General features: G+C 37.2%; 5 protein-coding genes across 8 annotated transcripts; 2 read left to right on the top strand and 3 right to left on the bottom strand.

Annotated features, from left to right (window-relative positions):
• Positions 1-118: 118 nt before the first annotated feature.
• LOC106645445 (structural maintenance of chromosomes protein 1A-like) lies at positions 119-2612 on the bottom strand. The gene is made up of 8 exons (XM_089596852.1): positions 2318-2612; positions 1753-1870; positions 1555-1657; positions 1288-1466; positions 1067-1205; positions 536-985; positions 189-462; positions 119-129 (listed from the first exon to the last, which is right to left on the bottom strand). Exons 1-8 carry the CDS (start codon positions 2610-2612, stop codon positions 119-121), a joined length of 1569 nt encoding a protein of 522 aa, XP_089452978.1.
• Positions 2613-3080: 468 nt separating this feature from the next.
• Positions 3081-7922, bottom strand: SMC1 (structural maintenance of chromosomes 1). The gene is made up of 8 exons (XM_014361324.2): positions 7571-7922; positions 7375-7495; positions 7171-7273; positions 4608-7082; positions 4074-4523; positions 3823-4001; positions 3580-3757; positions 3081-3487 (listed from the first exon to the last, which is right to left on the bottom strand). Exons 1-8 carry the CDS (start codon positions 7680-7682, stop codon positions 3419-3421), a joined length of 3687 nt encoding a protein of 1228 aa, XP_014216810.2. The 5' UTR covers positions 7683-7922; the 3' UTR covers positions 3081-3418.
• A 463-nt stretch (positions 7923-8385) lies between these two features.
• Positions 8386-10430, top strand: LOC106645459 (B-cell receptor-associated protein 31). Of its 2 annotated transcripts, XM_014361325.2 has the most exons (4): positions 8386-8497; positions 8580-8701; positions 8916-9217; positions 9358-10430. In XM_014361325.2, exons 3-4 carry the CDS (start codon positions 8944-8946, stop codon positions 9783-9785), a joined length of 702 nt encoding a protein of 233 aa, XP_014216811.2. In that variant the 5' UTR covers positions 8386-8497; positions 8580-8701; positions 8916-8943; the 3' UTR covers positions 9786-10430. The 2 variants fall into 2 exon arrangements, with proteins under 2 accessions (XP_014216811.2, XP_089452927.1); XM_089596801.1 differs by having other exon boundaries at positions 8386-8701.
• Chchd3 (Coiled-coil-helix-coiled-coil-helix domain containing 3) lies at positions 10202-11780 on the bottom strand. Of its 2 annotated transcripts, none has more exons than XM_014361326.2 (3): positions 11542-11780; positions 10969-11446; positions 10202-10818 (listed from the first exon to the last, which is right to left on the bottom strand). In XM_014361326.2, the coding sequence occupies exons 2-3, from the start codon at positions 11369-11371 to the stop codon at positions 10655-10657; spliced, it is 567 nt and encodes a 188-aa protein (XP_014216812.2). In that variant the 5' UTR covers positions 11372-11446; positions 11542-11780; the 3' UTR covers positions 10202-10654. The 2 variants fall into 2 exon arrangements, with proteins under 2 accessions (XP_014216812.2, XP_014216813.2); XM_014361327.3 differs by having other exon boundaries at positions 10969-11440.
• A 1637-nt stretch (positions 11781-13417) lies between these two features.
• Positions 13418-15466, top strand: heix (UbiA prenyltransferase domain-containing heix). 2 transcript variants are annotated; one of them, XM_014361336.2, is made up of 2 exons: positions 13418-13723; positions 13874-15466. In XM_014361336.2, the coding sequence occupies exon 2, from the start codon at positions 13892-13894 to the stop codon at positions 14885-14887; it is 996 nt and encodes a 331-aa protein (XP_014216822.1). In that variant the 5' UTR covers positions 13418-13723; positions 13874-13891; the 3' UTR covers positions 14888-15466. The 2 variants fall into 2 exon arrangements, with proteins under 2 accessions (XP_014216822.1, XP_014216824.1); XM_014361338.2 differs by having other exon boundaries at positions 13418-13765.
• Positions 15467-15764: the final 298 nt, after the last annotated feature.

Raw genomic sequence — 15764 nt, 5'->3', positions numbered from 1 at the left:
ATTTAATAATTTAAATAAAATTTTCTAACTTACAACTCCTGGAAAAACACTTTTCAACGTATTTAATACTTCCTGTCGTTTTCTAGCTATTTTGCTTTCGTAAGCTGATTCTTTACTTTCAATCCATTGCTGGTTCAAAACATGAACCTGATCTTCTAATATATCTATATTGTTTTTCAGTGCCTCACTTTTTTCAATCAAATTTTGACATTTTTCTTGCTTGCATTTTTCAGATACTTCTGATTTCTGAATATTTTGTTTAATTTTAAGAATTTGGCCATTCAAATCTTCAATTTCTTTTTGTTGCTTTTCAATTTTTTGAAATAAAATATACTTCTGTCTCTCACAATCTTCAATTTTGTCTTTAATAGATTCTCTCTCACGTTCAATAGAACCAAGCATTTGGAACTCTTTGGCAGATTTTACTTGAGCTTCTGATTTCAACCGTAGATACTCCACATACTGAAAAAAATACAAATGTAAACAGTAAGTAACTGATGAACTTTAAAGAAAAAATATATTTCAAAGCGTTTACTTTTTGATCTTCCAATTCCAATGAACAGGTTGTCGCCTGGCTTTTTGTAAACGAAAGCTTGTCTTCTTCCACCTGTTGCAGCTGACACTCAAGATCTTTAACGATTCTTTCATGAGCTGCATCGGTCTTTTTGGCTTTTGTTAAGTTTGCTTCCAACTGTCCAATTTTGTCTTTAATAACAGTAAGCTTTTGATTGAGCTGAAGCATGTCAGTCAAATATTCCTCAACTTTGACTTTTCGTTTCCGCACTTTGTCTTCATAAATATTCAAATCTTCATGCTTATTTTGAATGGCACCTTGCAGCTTCTCTATTTCAGCTTGGGTCGATTTTTGCAGTCTCTCGGTTGTACTAATAATTTTCCCCGTTTGATTTTTTTCTTGAAGCAGTCGTTCGAGATTACTGTCGATTAGGTACAGCTGTGCATAATAGTACTGAAATTCTAGTTTATCCTAAAAATAAATATCATTTCATGAATATACCTATACGTACATTAAAACGCATAAAAAAGCCAATTTTTAAATCGTACTTACAAGATTATCTGTGAGCTCATTGTGTCTCTCCGTTTCCTTGGACATGTTCTTGAGGGCTTTCTTGGTCTTGGAAAAATAATTTTTCTCCGACTGCAAATTCTTTTTTCGGGTGTCAATTTCTTTGAGATTTCTCAAAACTCTGAAAATGAAATTATTCTTAAAAGTATAACGAGACGCAGAAAAAAGATAAAAAAATTTTGTGGATAAGTATACGTATGTACCTCACGTATTCGGCTTTAAAAGATGCCGATCCACAGAGTTGTTCGAAATACACGGCTCTTTCTTTTGGGTCCATGATAATTAAGTTGTCCACCATATTTTGCTCAATGAAAAGATTATTGGCTCTGGGATTTATATTAAACATCAACAAGAGTTCCCTGAAAGTCTTTCGGTCAACCTCCTACAAATATAAGTTTAACGAAATTATTGGTCGCGTAGTTAAAAAATAAATAAATAAATCACACGAATACGTCTGTAGTTATACGTACTTTGTCGTTGATGAAATATTTAATTGAATATTCATCGTAATCGACAGTGCGCTGAATAGTCGTTAATTTATCATCAACATTGAGTTTAACTTTTACGGTAGATCTAAATGAAAGGGGGGAAAAAAAATTATTTAACTATTAATGATTAATAATGAATTAACAATTAATGTCAAACTGCGTATCGATAGTGAAAAAAACCTTGAATTATCTGTGCCATCTTTGTGGCAAACTTCATTTTTGAAAGCATCAATGGGCATTTTGTCGTACGGCGAAAAGCAAAACGCAAACTTGACCGCGTCCACCAAACACGATTTTCCTGTAATAATAAATGTAACAGTAGGTGTATGTTTACACATTACCGTTGTTTAAATCATTATTTCTAGTAATTATTTACAAGGACTACACCGATTAAGTGTATCTTTACACAGAGTCCATTTACCCATCGAAATTAGTGGGAAATAAAAAAAAGCTAAATTACACATAAAATACAAGTACTTCCAGGAAAAGAGAATTAGGGGAACCCGAAAATTTCCTGTGCCAAAGTAAACACTGATGATGCATCGATTTTGCACGGCAGATCGGGACGAACTTTTTATTTTCAATGAAAAACACCGCTGCATCAAACGAATCGCAAAAAAAAAAATAAACAAATGTGTGTGACGCATATAGCTCTGTTTTCACAGGACAAATGCAGTACGGACAAAATGTACCACTATCCACTCCAGGATAAAATGCCCCGTTGATCAAAATATTATCCAAATACCTGCACCATTGAGTCCGATGATCGACGAGAACTGCATCATCTTGATAGTTATTTGCTCCCTGTAGCTTTTGAAATTTTCCAATGTCAGCTCCTCCAAGACCGGCATCTTGGCTCTTCTCTGTGCAGCGCACGTCCGTTTACTTTGAAGGCCACCCTGTTTGTGCAGCAAAGGAGCAACTACTGGCAGTGCCGGCCGACACCTATCCAGTACCTCTACTCCAACCGATTCTTTTCGGGGAAAAATTTCGTTAGGTGTTCGGAATGACTGTTTGAATTTTCGAACGTCACATTCCATTACAGACACAGGATACCGAAGGGATAAATTTCGATGGATTGTTTAATAAATGTAATCAATTCAGAAAATAGTCGTTCTATGTAGGCAAACCGTTTGATTTGAAAACAACAAAAAAGAAGTCAAAAAAATGTAGTGAAAAATTTGCTGGAAAAATAGGTGTCCTACGAGATTGAGAAAAGGTAAATTAACTTACTTATGCAATTGTTTATTACAAACTATAGTCAACTAAATGTTTTCATTCAGAAAATGAAAACAAATGTTAGTTATTAAAATCTTAGACTTGAAATTTAATAATCGTGTCTTAGAAACCGCGTTATTGGTGAATTTAAGTAAGAATTTTGTTTGGAATGACGGAATTGGAAACAACGGTTAATTTACACTGTTGTGATGTCCAATGATAGGGAAAACAAAATTATTTTAGGGATACGTGAAAAAAAAAAAAAACAAGTTTACTTATCAAAACGCTCCAATAGTATTTTTATTGTTAGCCTACTGTTTTACAATCCTTATAATAAAAATTTTACCTTACAGTAATGAATTGTAGGTTATCAATCATCACTGAACGCCTTATGGTTTTACACTTTTCTTATGCAAAAAATAAGTTAGCATATTTTTAAATAAATTTTGTTTCTACGAAACACTTTTACAACACAATTGTCCTTCTCATGTCTCACAATTATCTTCTGTATTCTTCATTTTTCAAGTCCAATTTACACAGCCGAAAGTTATTTTCGGTTTGATATGTAGAAAACAATTTTTATAGTCAAGTGAAAAATACAATAAATACAATAAGGAGTATAGACAGATTAACTGACGTGCATCGGGAATGGTGTAAGGTCTAGAGTCATGACTTTGCTCTCCAAACACTCGCCGACCTAAAAAAAAAAAAAAAAAAACAAAGCTCAAATAAAAATTTGCAAATTTGCAAGGATGACCAATTGAAATTAATTTTATTATTTCTACTCACATCTGGACAAATTCCAATAAGTGCATCGGCATGGGAATAAAATTCTTCTTTCAACGATATAACTATTGTTTGGAGGGAATTAGTTTTATCTCTGATGTAACTTGCGACTTTTCCGATATTCGTATTATCAAGAGCAGCGTCAATTTCATCCAGCACGAAAAATGGAGCTGGTTGATAACTGGGAATAATTTAAAATGAGAAATATGTAGAAATATTCGAGTATACGTCAAATGAAAAATTTACCTGTGAATTGCAAATAATAGAGCAAGAGCAGCCACCGTCTTTTCACCACCAGAAAGATTGGACATGGGCTGGAATCGCTTTCCAGGCGCGACGCAATTATAATTTATACCATCCAAGTAGGGTTCCTCGGGATTTTCTGGTCCTAGGAAAGCTTGAGCTGACTGATTTTTGGCCAAACTCTATGATGAAATGAAATGGTTAAGGAGACTTAATAAAAGGAAGAAAAATTCATTAGAAGATTCAACACTGACCTTGTATATGGGGTCAATTTCGTTAGACACGTGCTCAAAACAAGTTGTAAATCTATCATATCTCTCCTTTTTGACTTTTTCAAACTGCGTCTTGGCTTTTTTAGCTTTTTTGCGCAACTGTTCAAATTCTTCGTTGGTCTCTTGTAGCTTTTCCTTAGCAAGGTACAGCTTCTGAATAGCTTTCATGTTTGGTGCTTGGATACGCTGGATTTGCATTTGCAAATCATTAATTTTTTTGTTCAATTCATCATTAGCTTTTTTCAGATCGTCTTCATCGACATCTTTAAGGTGATCTGCCAGCGAAGAATAGTCGATTTTAATACGGCTTTCTCGTTCATACTGTTTTTGTGTACTCGAGTCGCTCTGTTGCGACTCGTTTGCCACCGTGCTCGTGTCTCCAGATATATCTTCCATATTTCCGTTAAGCATAGGAATGGCAATATCCTCCATCTGAAATTTCGCAAGTTATAGATGTAAATACTTATATTTGAAAAAGAGCACAACTATTGGTACAGAAAAACAATTATGTCGTACCTTGCAGTGCATCAAAATCGCGTGACGCTCACTTTTGCGCTGTTCAATTTTGTTTTCGATCGAGTTGAGCTGCTTGTTTGCTGCCTGAACTTCCTTAGCAATAGCTCCTACTTCGCGTCTGCATTTGCCAATCTCCTCGTCTTTTTGATCAATTTCCATCTTCTTAGTATTTCTCAAGGACTTGCACTTCTCCATTTGAGTCTCGTCGTTCTCGATCTCTGCCTTTTGATTTTTCTCGGCCTGCTTGGCAGTCTCCAATTTGTCCTCGGCATCCTGAACTGCGCGCTCCCACCTCAAGACGTTGCTTTCCGTGTCGCGTTGCTTTTCAAAGTCCAACTGCGTTTGAATGCGATTGCACTGATTGTCAAACTCCAAGCGTTTCTTTCCTCGCTCCTCTTGAGACCTCAGCTCCCGTTCCTCGTACTGTCGAATGTTCGAGATGCCAATGGACTCGCAGAAGCTGGCGAACACGTCATCCTCGACGTTATTCATCTTTTCTTTAATATTCTGAATCTCCTGGTCTCGATCTGCCATTGTCTTCTCGATAGCGGCTATCGTGGGTCCAAACTTGTCCAGATCACTGTGCAATTTCGCTAATTCGGCCTTATACTCGGCAATTTGCTTTTTCGTGGATACAAGATCGCTCTTGTTGTACTTTAACCTGGTCTCCAAGCCACGAATCTGAGATTCAATGGTGTTGAGCTCCGATTCTTTGCGTGATTTCTTCAGGGCCTCTCTAAGTTCCTCCGTCAGCTTTTCCTTCTGGGCTTTCAGCTGTGACATTTGCTTCTCGTCCCACCTCTTGGCTTTTTTTGCCAAATCCAAGCTACCGCCCGAAATAATACCTGCCTTCTGGTAGAACGTACCATCCAGAGCGACGCAGTCGTATCTAGCTTTCTTGTCCATTTCGTAGGCGACCTTGTTTGCGTCTTCCGGAGTTTCGCAGACTAGTGCATTGTTTGTTGCAAATAGTACTGCGCGATCGATGTCCTTTGGCGAAAAGCGCAAAACGTCGTACAGTAGCTTCACGTTTTTTGGCTCTTGGATGTTTCTCAAACGCTCTTTCAGTGGCTTTGCTTGGATATAATCCAACGGCAAAAAGGTTTCTGGCTCCAAGTACTGTTCCTTCAGATACTGGATGCACTGCCTGGCGGTTTTCTCGGTATCAACGACGATGGCTTCCATATACTTGCCGAGAACTTTTGTGATGGCGACATTGTAGCGCTTGTGAATCGGCTCGCACATATTGTACATCCGATCGTAAACTCCAGGAAAGAGCCTCTTGAAATTTTCGACAATCTCCGTCTTTTTCTTCGTTCTGGATACTTCATGTTTGTCAACCTTTGCGTCACCGAGTTGCTCGGATATGTTTTCCAGTTCACGTTGTAGCTCTTGAATTCTATCCTTGGAAGTACCAACGTCGCTCTGCAGATCTGCACGAAGTTTTTTTTGTTCTTCAAGCGCAGCCTCCGAAGTACGAATGTGCTCCTCCAGTTTTTCGATGCGCTTAGTAGACTCCTCTAACATTCCTTCTTTTTGTTTGATCTTGTTCTCCACTTCATTCTTTTTGCGCCATTCGTTGTCCAGCCTGTCTTGATCCGACTTTTGCTCACGATTGATAGAATCTAGCATTTGTGTATACCTCGCCGACTGTTTTGCCGCTTCTTCCTTTAGTCTGTTGTACTCTTTGACCTGCTCGTCCTCTAGATGAACGTCACGACCCCGGGACTGGGATTGAGCTGCGATGCTGGCTTCGTAATCAGCTCTGGCTTCTTCAACTTTGCGTAGTTGTTCTACGAGTTCGTTTATATCTTTTTTGTGGGCCTCGTCGGCTACCTTTGCTTGGGCCAGTGACTTTTTTGCTGATTCATATTTCTTTTGCATGTGAGCCACACGCTCCTTGGCCTTGATAAAAGCCGGCCGCTTTTTCGTTATCTCAGACTCAACCTCGCGAATGTCCTGCTCGATTTTTGCCAACTCCCGGCCGAGTTTGCCGGCTTCTTTCTTCTTTTCCTTCAGCACCTCCTCAGCTTTCTCACGTTTCTTCTCAATCTTTTCGATCTCGTGTTGTTTCTTCTTGAGGGCCACCTCGAGCTTTTCTATTTCTTTTTCATTGTGAAATAATTTAAACAGCTGTAACTCCACTTGTTTCTCTATGTACTCTTCCCTCAAACGCTGGTACCTTTCTGCTTCCTCCTTTTCAAGCTTGGCTTCTTTTCTTTCAGCAACGATGCCTTTCTTTTTCTGATAAGAGAATTGTGTTTCCTCTTCAGCTTTCAACATTTCTGCCTTCAGCCGCTCGTACTCAGCTTTCAAAGATCCAGAATTACTTATCTCCTCGAACAGAGCTGTTCTTTCTTTTGGATTTTTCATAGCTATAGATTCGACTGCGCCTTGAAAAACTAAAAAGTTTTTAGCTTTGACGTTGATTCCCAGCTGTTCCAATTCGTTCAAGTAAACTTGACTTGTGACCACCTGTAATAAATAAATTAGATTGAGTATTATTTAAGACATTTTTTTGTTAAAAGTTAAATGGGAGACAAATCGTTGTCAGATAACTTACGCTTCCATTTATCCTGTGTTCCGAGGAAGAGCCATGAACAGAACGCATAAAACGTTTCTCTGTTTTTCCATCTTCCAGTTCAAAAACTGCTGTCACTGATGCACTGTTGATGAAAATTATTGTAATTATAAAACACTTTTTGACGACAAATGCATGATTTCAATGAAAGTGGATCTTAAAGTATGTGTTATGAACAATAAAAACCTGCGTGAAACTGGCTGTCCAATAGACGCTCCATGAATGAGTTCGTTGAACCTTTTGACGCGCAAACTACTGGTTTTTTCTCCCATGACAAAACTAATAGCATCCATAAAATTTGATTTACCTTGAAGAAGAATATTTCGATACGTCAATAATATCATGTATTTAAAAAAAAAGTAAACACTAGAACATAACCTACCGGAGCCATTGGGACCGACAACTGCTGTAAATCCTTTCAGCGGTCCTATGGAGAGCTTCCCCTTGTAGGACTTGAAGTTCTCGACCTCGATGTTTTTGAGGAAGGCCGGCATCTTGTTGTTTAACAATTATCGCTGATCTTCCATACACCCAATTGTATATTTATATATTCGATAAATTAACAAGTTGGCGCCACAAAACAAGCACTGCTTGTCAAGCAACAATCCACATAGTCGTTCCTCATTCTGCTATACCACCTACTGTTTCGTTTCCCGCTCTAAAACGGTCCGATGTTTCATAAGTGAAAACGCGAGAATTTTTTTTTTGTGCTTTTTGCGATCGCATCGTGGCACCTAAATAAATTCATTTTTTAACAATTTATTTTGATAAATACAGTAAAACCATTGTTAATCCTAAAAAAAAAATTTAAGAATTGACGAATTCAACAAGAGCTTTTATTTTATCATTTTATCAAATCTAATATCATTTTTATTGATAAAAAAATGAGTCATTCCGTAATCGATATAATTATTTCAATTTTCGGAAATGACAAACACCTTTTGAATAGCCTTACATAATATTCTGAGTATAGGAATCGCACATAAAAGTTGCTAACTAAACAAAAACTAGAGGTAATTATTTATACAAATTTTGAGCGTAAAAACTTCATGATATGAAATGAAAAAAGAAACGGGGCGCACCAATGATCAGATGTCTTTGGAAGCGATGCACCAATCAAAATCAGTCCCGTTTGGAAACGAAAACGCAATTTTTTATCTCTATATGTATAGATATACTCACTGCTGTAAGCGTCATAAGTAATCGTCATCCTATCTTGAGTCGCCGAATCGACGAGAGTATCTTTTCTCCTCGTCCCTCTTTCTTGTCGTCGAAATTTATTTATAAAATACACCTACTTAATACTATTGTAAGTAAGGTATATTTTGTCGTTATTATCAGACCGGGCCGGAGTGGTACTTATTATCTTAACTTCTTCTTGTCTGGACAAGCTCTCGCACAATCTTCGTACACACCGCAAGAAAATATTTTTTACGCAGCCCGTGAGTTGAGAGTGCCTCCAGTCTACTTAGTCTCAAATAGCAGGTTTCATTTGCAGATTTGTGATACTCTCGTAAGTATAATTAACTTGCGTATGTATTAATAACCTTACTTATTATAAGTGTATAAGTACTACCTTCAAGTAGTGAAAAAACGATAGATATAGGTTTGAACTTTGGAATACGTTGAAGTGGTGTTGATCTTCTATTCTTAAAAAGACAAAAATAAATAAATCGTTAATGTAAATTGAATAGAATGCTTCACATTTATCTTTATCGTTTCACCAGGTGAAGTAAGTACAAATCAAGAACAACAATGAGTCTACAGTGGACACTGATAGCCACGTTCTTGTATGCGGAAATCGCGGTGGTTCTTCTCCTGGTTCTGCCGATTGCATCTCCACAAAGATGGCACAGGCTATTCAAGTCCAGGTTCTTGCAGAGCCTTGGCCAGCAGGCCTCCATTTATTTTTTGGTATTGCTCGCTATTCTTGTTCTTTTCCTCCTCGACGCTATCAGAGAGATGCGCAAGTACTCGAATACCGAAGTCAGCGATCATGCACACGCACATTTGGATGCTGAAATGCAAGGTAATAGAATATTTTTACTTGCTGTATGGAAATACCCACATTCTGACAGTTTGTCTTTCAAAAATTCCACAATTCTTACTGATGAAATTAATTTTGTCATTGCAATACCTAACAACGTATTCTATTTTGGGTTGTGACAGGCAACATGAGACTGTTCCGAGCCCAGAGGAATTTTTACATTTCTGGATTTGCTCTCTTTCTGAGTCTTGTGATTCGTCGGCTCGTTATTCTAATCTCAGCTCAAGCAACACTGCTTGCTGAGAGTGAAGCCTTGATGAAGCAAGCTCAGTCTGCCACGACAACTGCAAGGAATCTTCTTCAAAAATCTGGGGAAAATGCTCAAAATGACTCAAATGAGATTCACGATAAGGTTGTTAAGGAGCTAAAGACCAAGCTCAAGGACTCTGAAGCCAAGATTTCAGAGCTGGAAAATGAACTGACGAAAGAGAAGAAAGACAAGACAGCAGTAAAATCGCAAGCTGATTCCTTGGCTAAAGAGTATGACAGGTTAAACGAGGAGTATTCCAAGCTCACGACTGCTGGTGGTAAGGATAAAAAGGGCAATTAAATTTTTTTTTCTCTTCCCGTGTATACTTCTGGCTTAAGTACCTGGATATCAAGGCAGAAGAATTTGTTTTACAATGTTGCATAGTTTTTTAAAAAGTTAAATGAGTAATGCTTGTATTAGTAATTTAAATTAATAATTACTACTTACAATGCATTCTAAAAAAATTAATAACGATTTCAAATTGGTGATTTTAAAAAGGTATTGGGTATTCTTGGTATCAGATAAAAATCTATAAATAATTTGGTGTGTGTACTTTTATAATTAGTAAAATACCACAAAATACGATCATTTTATTGTTAATATTCTTTAACTTGTTTGAGCTATATTAAAGAAAAACTTTTATAAAACTAGAATCATATTTCAATACTTACATTACTTTTATAAATTACTAATTGTAATTTTTACCTCTTAAATAAGTAAAATCATGTTGTAGAGTTTTCAAATAAGGCTATAATATAATAGTGTATCTCTAAATCTAATTCTACTTCAGTAAAGTCTATTTTTGAAAAAAAATGTACAGTAGTATTGAAATGAAATTATGTAAATGACCTAAGAGTAAGAGTTTTATAAGGTATGCTGAAAATTCGAATGCGTTTGATTTTTGTATTTATATTTTATTTAATAAAAATACTCTAAGAACTTGAAGTTCATAAGCTTTCTCTTGACCAATCCTTGTGGAGTTAGAAATGATACAATCAAGACTTTTCTATATGTATATTACAGCAGTTTCAAATAGCACTCAAACATTCACTCTTATTTCAAAACGTTCCACAGCTCATAAATTATTGTAAGTTACCAACAACTAGAAGTTATTTATTTCATCAGGAGTAAAACAAAAATTGTTTTCCAAAAAACCTAATTGGCAAGTGTTAGTTGCATTTCATAAGATTTGCTCGACGCTGATCTACGCAGTTGGAAAATTGTTGCACCAAATCGGAACATTTTAACGTTTCCCTTAAATTTTCTTGGTAGCATTTGAGAACTTTTTCTTTATTTTCCTCACATGGCCTCGTTGTGAACTGGATGTTGATATCTAAAAACACCAAAAAAAATGTTACTCTCAATCACGTACACACACCTCATCCCTAAAATTTTCACCTCAATAAAAACTTCAACTCTTGACAAAGTAGTCATCAAAATCTCAATGTAACGAGCAAATTCACTATCCAAGGATAAACCTTACCTCTGCAATCATCGAAGTAAGACAGAGCTTTCTTGTACTCCTCATCAAAGGTGCGGTTGATATTTTGATGGCTTTTTTCCAAGTTCTGCAGGCGCTGCTTCCAGTAAAGTTCTTGCTCGTGGATTTCTTGTTCCTTTTGCTGTTTGACTTCAAGGGCAGTTATCGTGAAGTGAGGGTAGTAACCCTCACCTGCCTCTTGGTGCATGGGCAGGGGTCCTCTGGCAGGCAAAGCAGCGACAGCTGACATTTGAACCGGCGACTTGGCTGACGGCTGCTGGCTCTGGGCAGCCGCAGCCGCGGACTCGGACAGCCTCTGAGCTACCGCGTCCGAGATCTTGATGACATTGGCGTCGTCCTCGTCGTTCGCGATCGTCAATTTGCGAGAGCTCTGACTCGTACCCATCGTTTTTCTTTGACAGATCGGCACTTTCTGAGCAGAAGAGTACTTGATTAACTAAGAGAGTTTAGTGACCTGAAACTATAACAAGATAATGAATACCTAAAACAACACTACATTGAGAAACATACCCAACAAGTTTGGTTTTTATTTTTAGTTTTACGTGTTATCTTTACCTGTGAGACTCTTCAAGAAAATAAATAATTTTTTTTCGGATAACTACCGGGGCCGATGATTTAATTTCGATCACATGTGAAAGGGCCTCAGAACGACGCGGATCAGCTGCCCGTCAACTCCCGTCATTCATGCCATGCCGTGAGAAGCCGTGAGGGAGATGAGTTACATAAAAACAATTTGGAGGCCGAAAGGTTAGGTCGAGCAGACCATTCGGATATTGGGAACGGCGAGGTGACGTGACCCCCACACCCCAGCGTCTCCAAACGAGACACCCGCTTAGCGGCAAATACAAACGTTCCAAAACTATATCGGTGGGAGAGAGGAAAAGTGCGTAGGCACTTAGGCAGGTGTATTGTTACAAAAGAAACAATAAACTATTGTATTGTTCGGGTCGAGACTGCTGCTTTTTAACGTTTAATGCGCATTTTACTGAGTATGTACCGACAGACACCGAGAAACTATACGCAAAACATAAGGTATCAGAAACGGTTAGACTTAGACTCCGAAACGTTGAAGATCAGACATCGTTCGTCGTTCGTAACTACCTGTGTACAATTTTAGTGCAACATGCATTGTGTATGACCAGTTCTCGATTCGTGCCAATAAATCTGGGTTTTTTATGCCATTGGCTTTTTCCCATACAGTAGTAAGTCCCATATATTTCTATTGATTAGATTTCTGAATTTGAATCAGGCAATCCAAATAAAGAAACAACAACAACAAAAATGATTTCTTCTAGAAAATATTTTTAAAAATGCAACTTCTATTCGTAAGTTTTTCCAAGATCTTTCATCAATCCTGATTTCTGAGCAAGTTTAAGGACGTTCGGTAGAGATAGAACCCTGTGATGAATCTTTTTGAAATTTTAACCAAACGTTCTTATTGTTGTTATAATGAAGCTGTTAAAATTTCAAGAGGTTCGTCTGTTTCGTTTCCGAGATATTGAATTTCAAAGTTCAGTCATTTTAACACGGTCGCTTACGGGGAAACTTATAAAAACTCGGTTTAAAAAAAATTGGCGTGATGAATGTCTTCAATTTTTTTATATGTCACAGATAATGTTATAAACTATATGTACACAAAGTTTTACGACGATTGTTTGATTAGTTTATGAATAAAAAAATTAAATAATAGTTCGACAAAAACGTAACGGCAACGTCGCAAGAAGCGGGAAATTCAAAATGTTCCAGGACGTATATTTCAGTAAATATTTGAATATTATGGTAGATATTTATGTATGTCTGTATAAAACATAAGCTTAAGTATATTAATTATTTACTCATTTTTATTACATTGTTATAACGAGTACAAATCACGGCAGCAGCAGAGTGCACACCACCTGATGTGTGTACATGAACACTCACAATTGACATAGAGACCCGCGCGACGATGCCAAGTCTTCATTCATCGCTACTTCCCCCTTGCCCCGCAAGTGGTTACAATCTATACCACAAACGATTTTATAACGAGTTTCACAAATTGATTGTTGATTTTCTGCATGCATGCACCAATTTTTCAGCGATTCTTCATTTTTCTTCTTTTCTGTGATATAGTAGTTATAGTACTTAAGGCTCTCACCTTATGGAAACATTGAAAAATAAATCTTGAGCGATAAGCATACGAAAAAAAATATACCGATCAAATCGAAATGTATGATCTCATTATGTTTTTTTAACGCCCTTTTTTCGCATACACAGGGATGGAAGATGGAAGTACAGCACAATGGTTATCCGCCCAAATAATTTTTAATTTTATGAGTCAGATCCTCGATAATGGTGTATTAAAAATGGGGTTGGGAGAAGCAAAAGAACAATTATGGATCTATGGGGGTGGTGGGTGGCGGTGGTTCACGATTTTTCAATACGTGTCATCGGTCGTCATGCATGTGGTGTGATGACAACCGAGTCGTCGGCAGCGCTCGCAGCCAGCGCAGCGCTGCTGCCGAGACATGGTCTCTTCTGAAATATCCAAGCATTATTAGAGGCGGAAAGTACCGGAAAGGAAGATCATTGCTGCTCGAGAGTGATGTGCAGATACTCGCTGATCTAGTGAACACGTCGACTGGTACAACAACAATGTAACATGAAAGCCTGGGTCTGCATCGTTGTCACTTAACCTCCAAGGACACCTTTCGCCTCTGCATTTGGACCGATATTTTTTTCCAGCTCATCCTCGTCATAGGTAACTCCCTCGTGTGTCTATACTTATTCACCCTTTCGTCAAGTACGTTCACGTCTACTTACAGCATTTTCTTCTTCATATTCTTTAATTTTCAAAGTAAAGAACATAACTTATTTTAATGGAAATTTCTTATTGTTTTGGTTGCTACAGAGATATTACAAAGTGTCAATGATACCGAATGGAGTACAAGCTGAGAAACAGGAGAAATGCTCCTCCTCGACATCGACATCGACTTCGTCCTCGTCGCCCCTGATGAAACTTTCTACATATCTATTTGCAATCAGACCATGGTCACTGAGCGCCTCCCTCATCCCAGCCATGCTGGGCTCGGCGCTTGCTCACAAGCTGATCGGTCTAGCTGGCATTAGCTGGATCATCCTGGTACTGACACTGTTCATTATAACCTGCGTTCACGGCGCTGGCAATGTCGTCAACACGTATTTCGATTACATCAAAGGTGTTGACAGCAGGAAAAGCAATGACAGAATTCTCGTGGATCAACTGCTTTCCACGGACGAGCTGGTTTCTTTGGGTGCGTGGCTCTATGCAGCTGGATGTCTGGGATTTGTGCTGCTGGCTGGAGTTTCACCAGCCAAGATGGAACACTTGGCATTAGTTTACTTTGGAGGACTGTCGTCGTCTTTTCTCTACACCGGGGGAATTGGGTTCAAGTACATTGCACTTGGGGATGTTGTGATACTCATCATTTTTGGCCCGATTTCCGTACTGTTTGCCTTTATGGCACAGACAGGCTACATCGAGTGGAATACCATTTATTATGCTATACCTCTTGCTCTCAACACTGAAGCCATACTGCATAGTAATAACACGAAAAATCTTGATAGCGATAAAAAAGCAGGCATTGTGACACTTGCGATTCTCATTGGACAAACTGCGTCGCACGTTTTGTACGCATTTTTACTTTTTACCCCTTACGTGACTCTTGTCGTACTTGCGCTCAGATATTCCAATTGGTTTCTGCTGCCTCTCGTAACGCTACCTAAGGCATTTAAAATCGAGATGAGTTTTAGGAATCCCAGAACAATTCAAGAAGTTCCAAAAAAGACAGCCAGCTTGAACCTTTATTTGGGTGTTTTGTACATTGTTGCTTGTTTGCTGATAGACAAACTTCCTTACCTTCAAGTTGTTTCTAACAAAGTTTAACTATTTTGTTAGCAACGGAAATCCCGTGCTCGCGGTGATTCAACTGTTAAGGTGAAAGCTGCTATGAAACGTTGTTTTGAAGGGTAATTTTTATTCTTCAATATCTGTCATCATCATCAATCAATCATCATCAACAAATGCTTCTATGTTACATAGAAATATTTAAAAATTTTATTATACATACAAACACCAAAGACTGAAGTCTAGAGTGTCTTTTTTTGTATAGAAAAAAGAACTGATTGATATACTTTTCTTTAAAGTATACACCATGGATCCAAACCTTAATTCAGGTCTAAAAATCGTTGTGTGAAAAAAACTAATGATTTTATTGACATGACCCAGTTTTTTATCCAACAGTGTAAAAAGATCCTCAATTTGTTTGTAAATTTTAAAATCTAAGTAATGAACTTAAACAATTTTCTCTTATTGTACAAATGTTCTTTCTTGTGTAAATTAAAAAAAAAATTCTTCTGTATGTGCTAAAATTTGTCTTTGTATTTATTTACATTACTCCTTTTGTGCTAAACAAAAACGAAGTCAATAATTGTAAAAAGGCGTCTATTAAAAACATTTATTTGTTCTTTGGTAACATACAAAATAAGATGACAACTGAATTACAATTTACTTCTTGTAAATTTATAATTTTATAATAATTATATACTTTGATTTACCAATGAACTTTACTGATAAAACATTCAGAACTTTCAATAAAATGCTTATGGAATAAATAATTGTCTTTGGATAACTTTTCAATTGTAAATTCTCCGTTTTCCAGTTTGACTAAAAAATGTAAGTATTTCAACATTTACTTATTTGACACAAGATTTTGTTCTGTACATGTTAATTTTAAATGAGAATCAACATTTTAAAACAATTC

This window comes from Copidosoma floridanum, unplaced genomic scaffold, assembly GCF_036245765.1.
Source record: "Copidosoma floridanum isolate Cflo_tuat_1 unplaced genomic scaffold, Cflo_Japanese_pri ptg000030l, whole genome shotgun sequence".
NCBI classification, from domain to species: Eukaryota; Metazoa; Arthropoda; class Insecta; order Hymenoptera; family Encyrtidae; genus Copidosoma; species Copidosoma floridanum.
Note: the sequence above shows the minus strand (reverse complement) of the source record. Positions and strands in the feature narration are given on the sequence as shown.

What these genes read in the sequence shown, in the direction of transcription:
- LOC106645445 (XM_089596852.1), bottom strand. Translation starts at nt 2,612, where the DNA reads ATGGAATGTGACGTTCGAAAATTCAAACAGTCATTCCGAACACCTAAC. An exon ending in AATATTTCATCAACGACAAA is followed by an intron (nt 1,467 to 1,554) that starts GTACGTATAACT and finishes TTATATTTGTAG; the next exon opens with GAGGTTGACCGAAAGACTTT. An exon ending in TTTAAAGCCGAATACGTGAG is followed by an intron (nt 1,206 to 1,287) that starts GTACATACGTAT and finishes TTTCATTTTCAG; the next exon opens with AGTTTTGAGAAATCTCAAAG.
- Chchd3 (XM_014361326.2), bottom strand. Translation starts at nt 11,371, where the DNA reads ATGGGTACGAGTCAGAGCTCTCGCAAATTGACGATCGCGAACGACGAG. An exon ending in TTACTTCGATGATTGCAGAG is followed by an intron (nt 10,819 to 10,968) that starts GTAAGGTTTATC and finishes TGGTGTTTTTAG; the next exon opens with ATATCAACATCCAGTTCACA.
- heix (XM_014361336.2), top strand. Translation starts at nt 13,892, where the DNA reads ATGATACCGAATGGAGTACAAGCTGAGAAACAGGAGAAATGCTCCTCC.
- LOC106645459 (XM_014361325.2), top strand. Translation starts at nt 8,944, where the DNA reads ATGAGTCTACAGTGGACACTGATAGCCACGTTCTTGTATGCGGAAATC. An exon ending in TTTGGATGCTGAAATGCAAG is followed by an intron (nt 9,218 to 9,357) that starts GTAATAGAATAT and finishes GGGTTGTGACAG; the next exon opens with GCAACATGAGACTGTTCCGA.
- SMC1 (XM_014361324.2), bottom strand. Translation starts at nt 7,682, where the DNA reads ATGCCGGCCTTCCTCAAAAACATCGAGGTCGAGAACTTCAAGTCCTAC. An exon ending in TGTCGGTCCCAATGGCTCCG is followed by an intron (nt 7,496 to 7,570) that starts GTAGGTTATGTT and finishes TTCTTCTTCAAG; the next exon opens with GTAAATCAAATTTTATGGAT. An exon ending in GGACAGCCAGTTTCACGCAG is followed by an intron (nt 7,274 to 7,374) that starts GTTTTTATTGTT and finishes TTTCATCAACAG; the next exon opens with TGCATCAGTGACAGCAGTTT.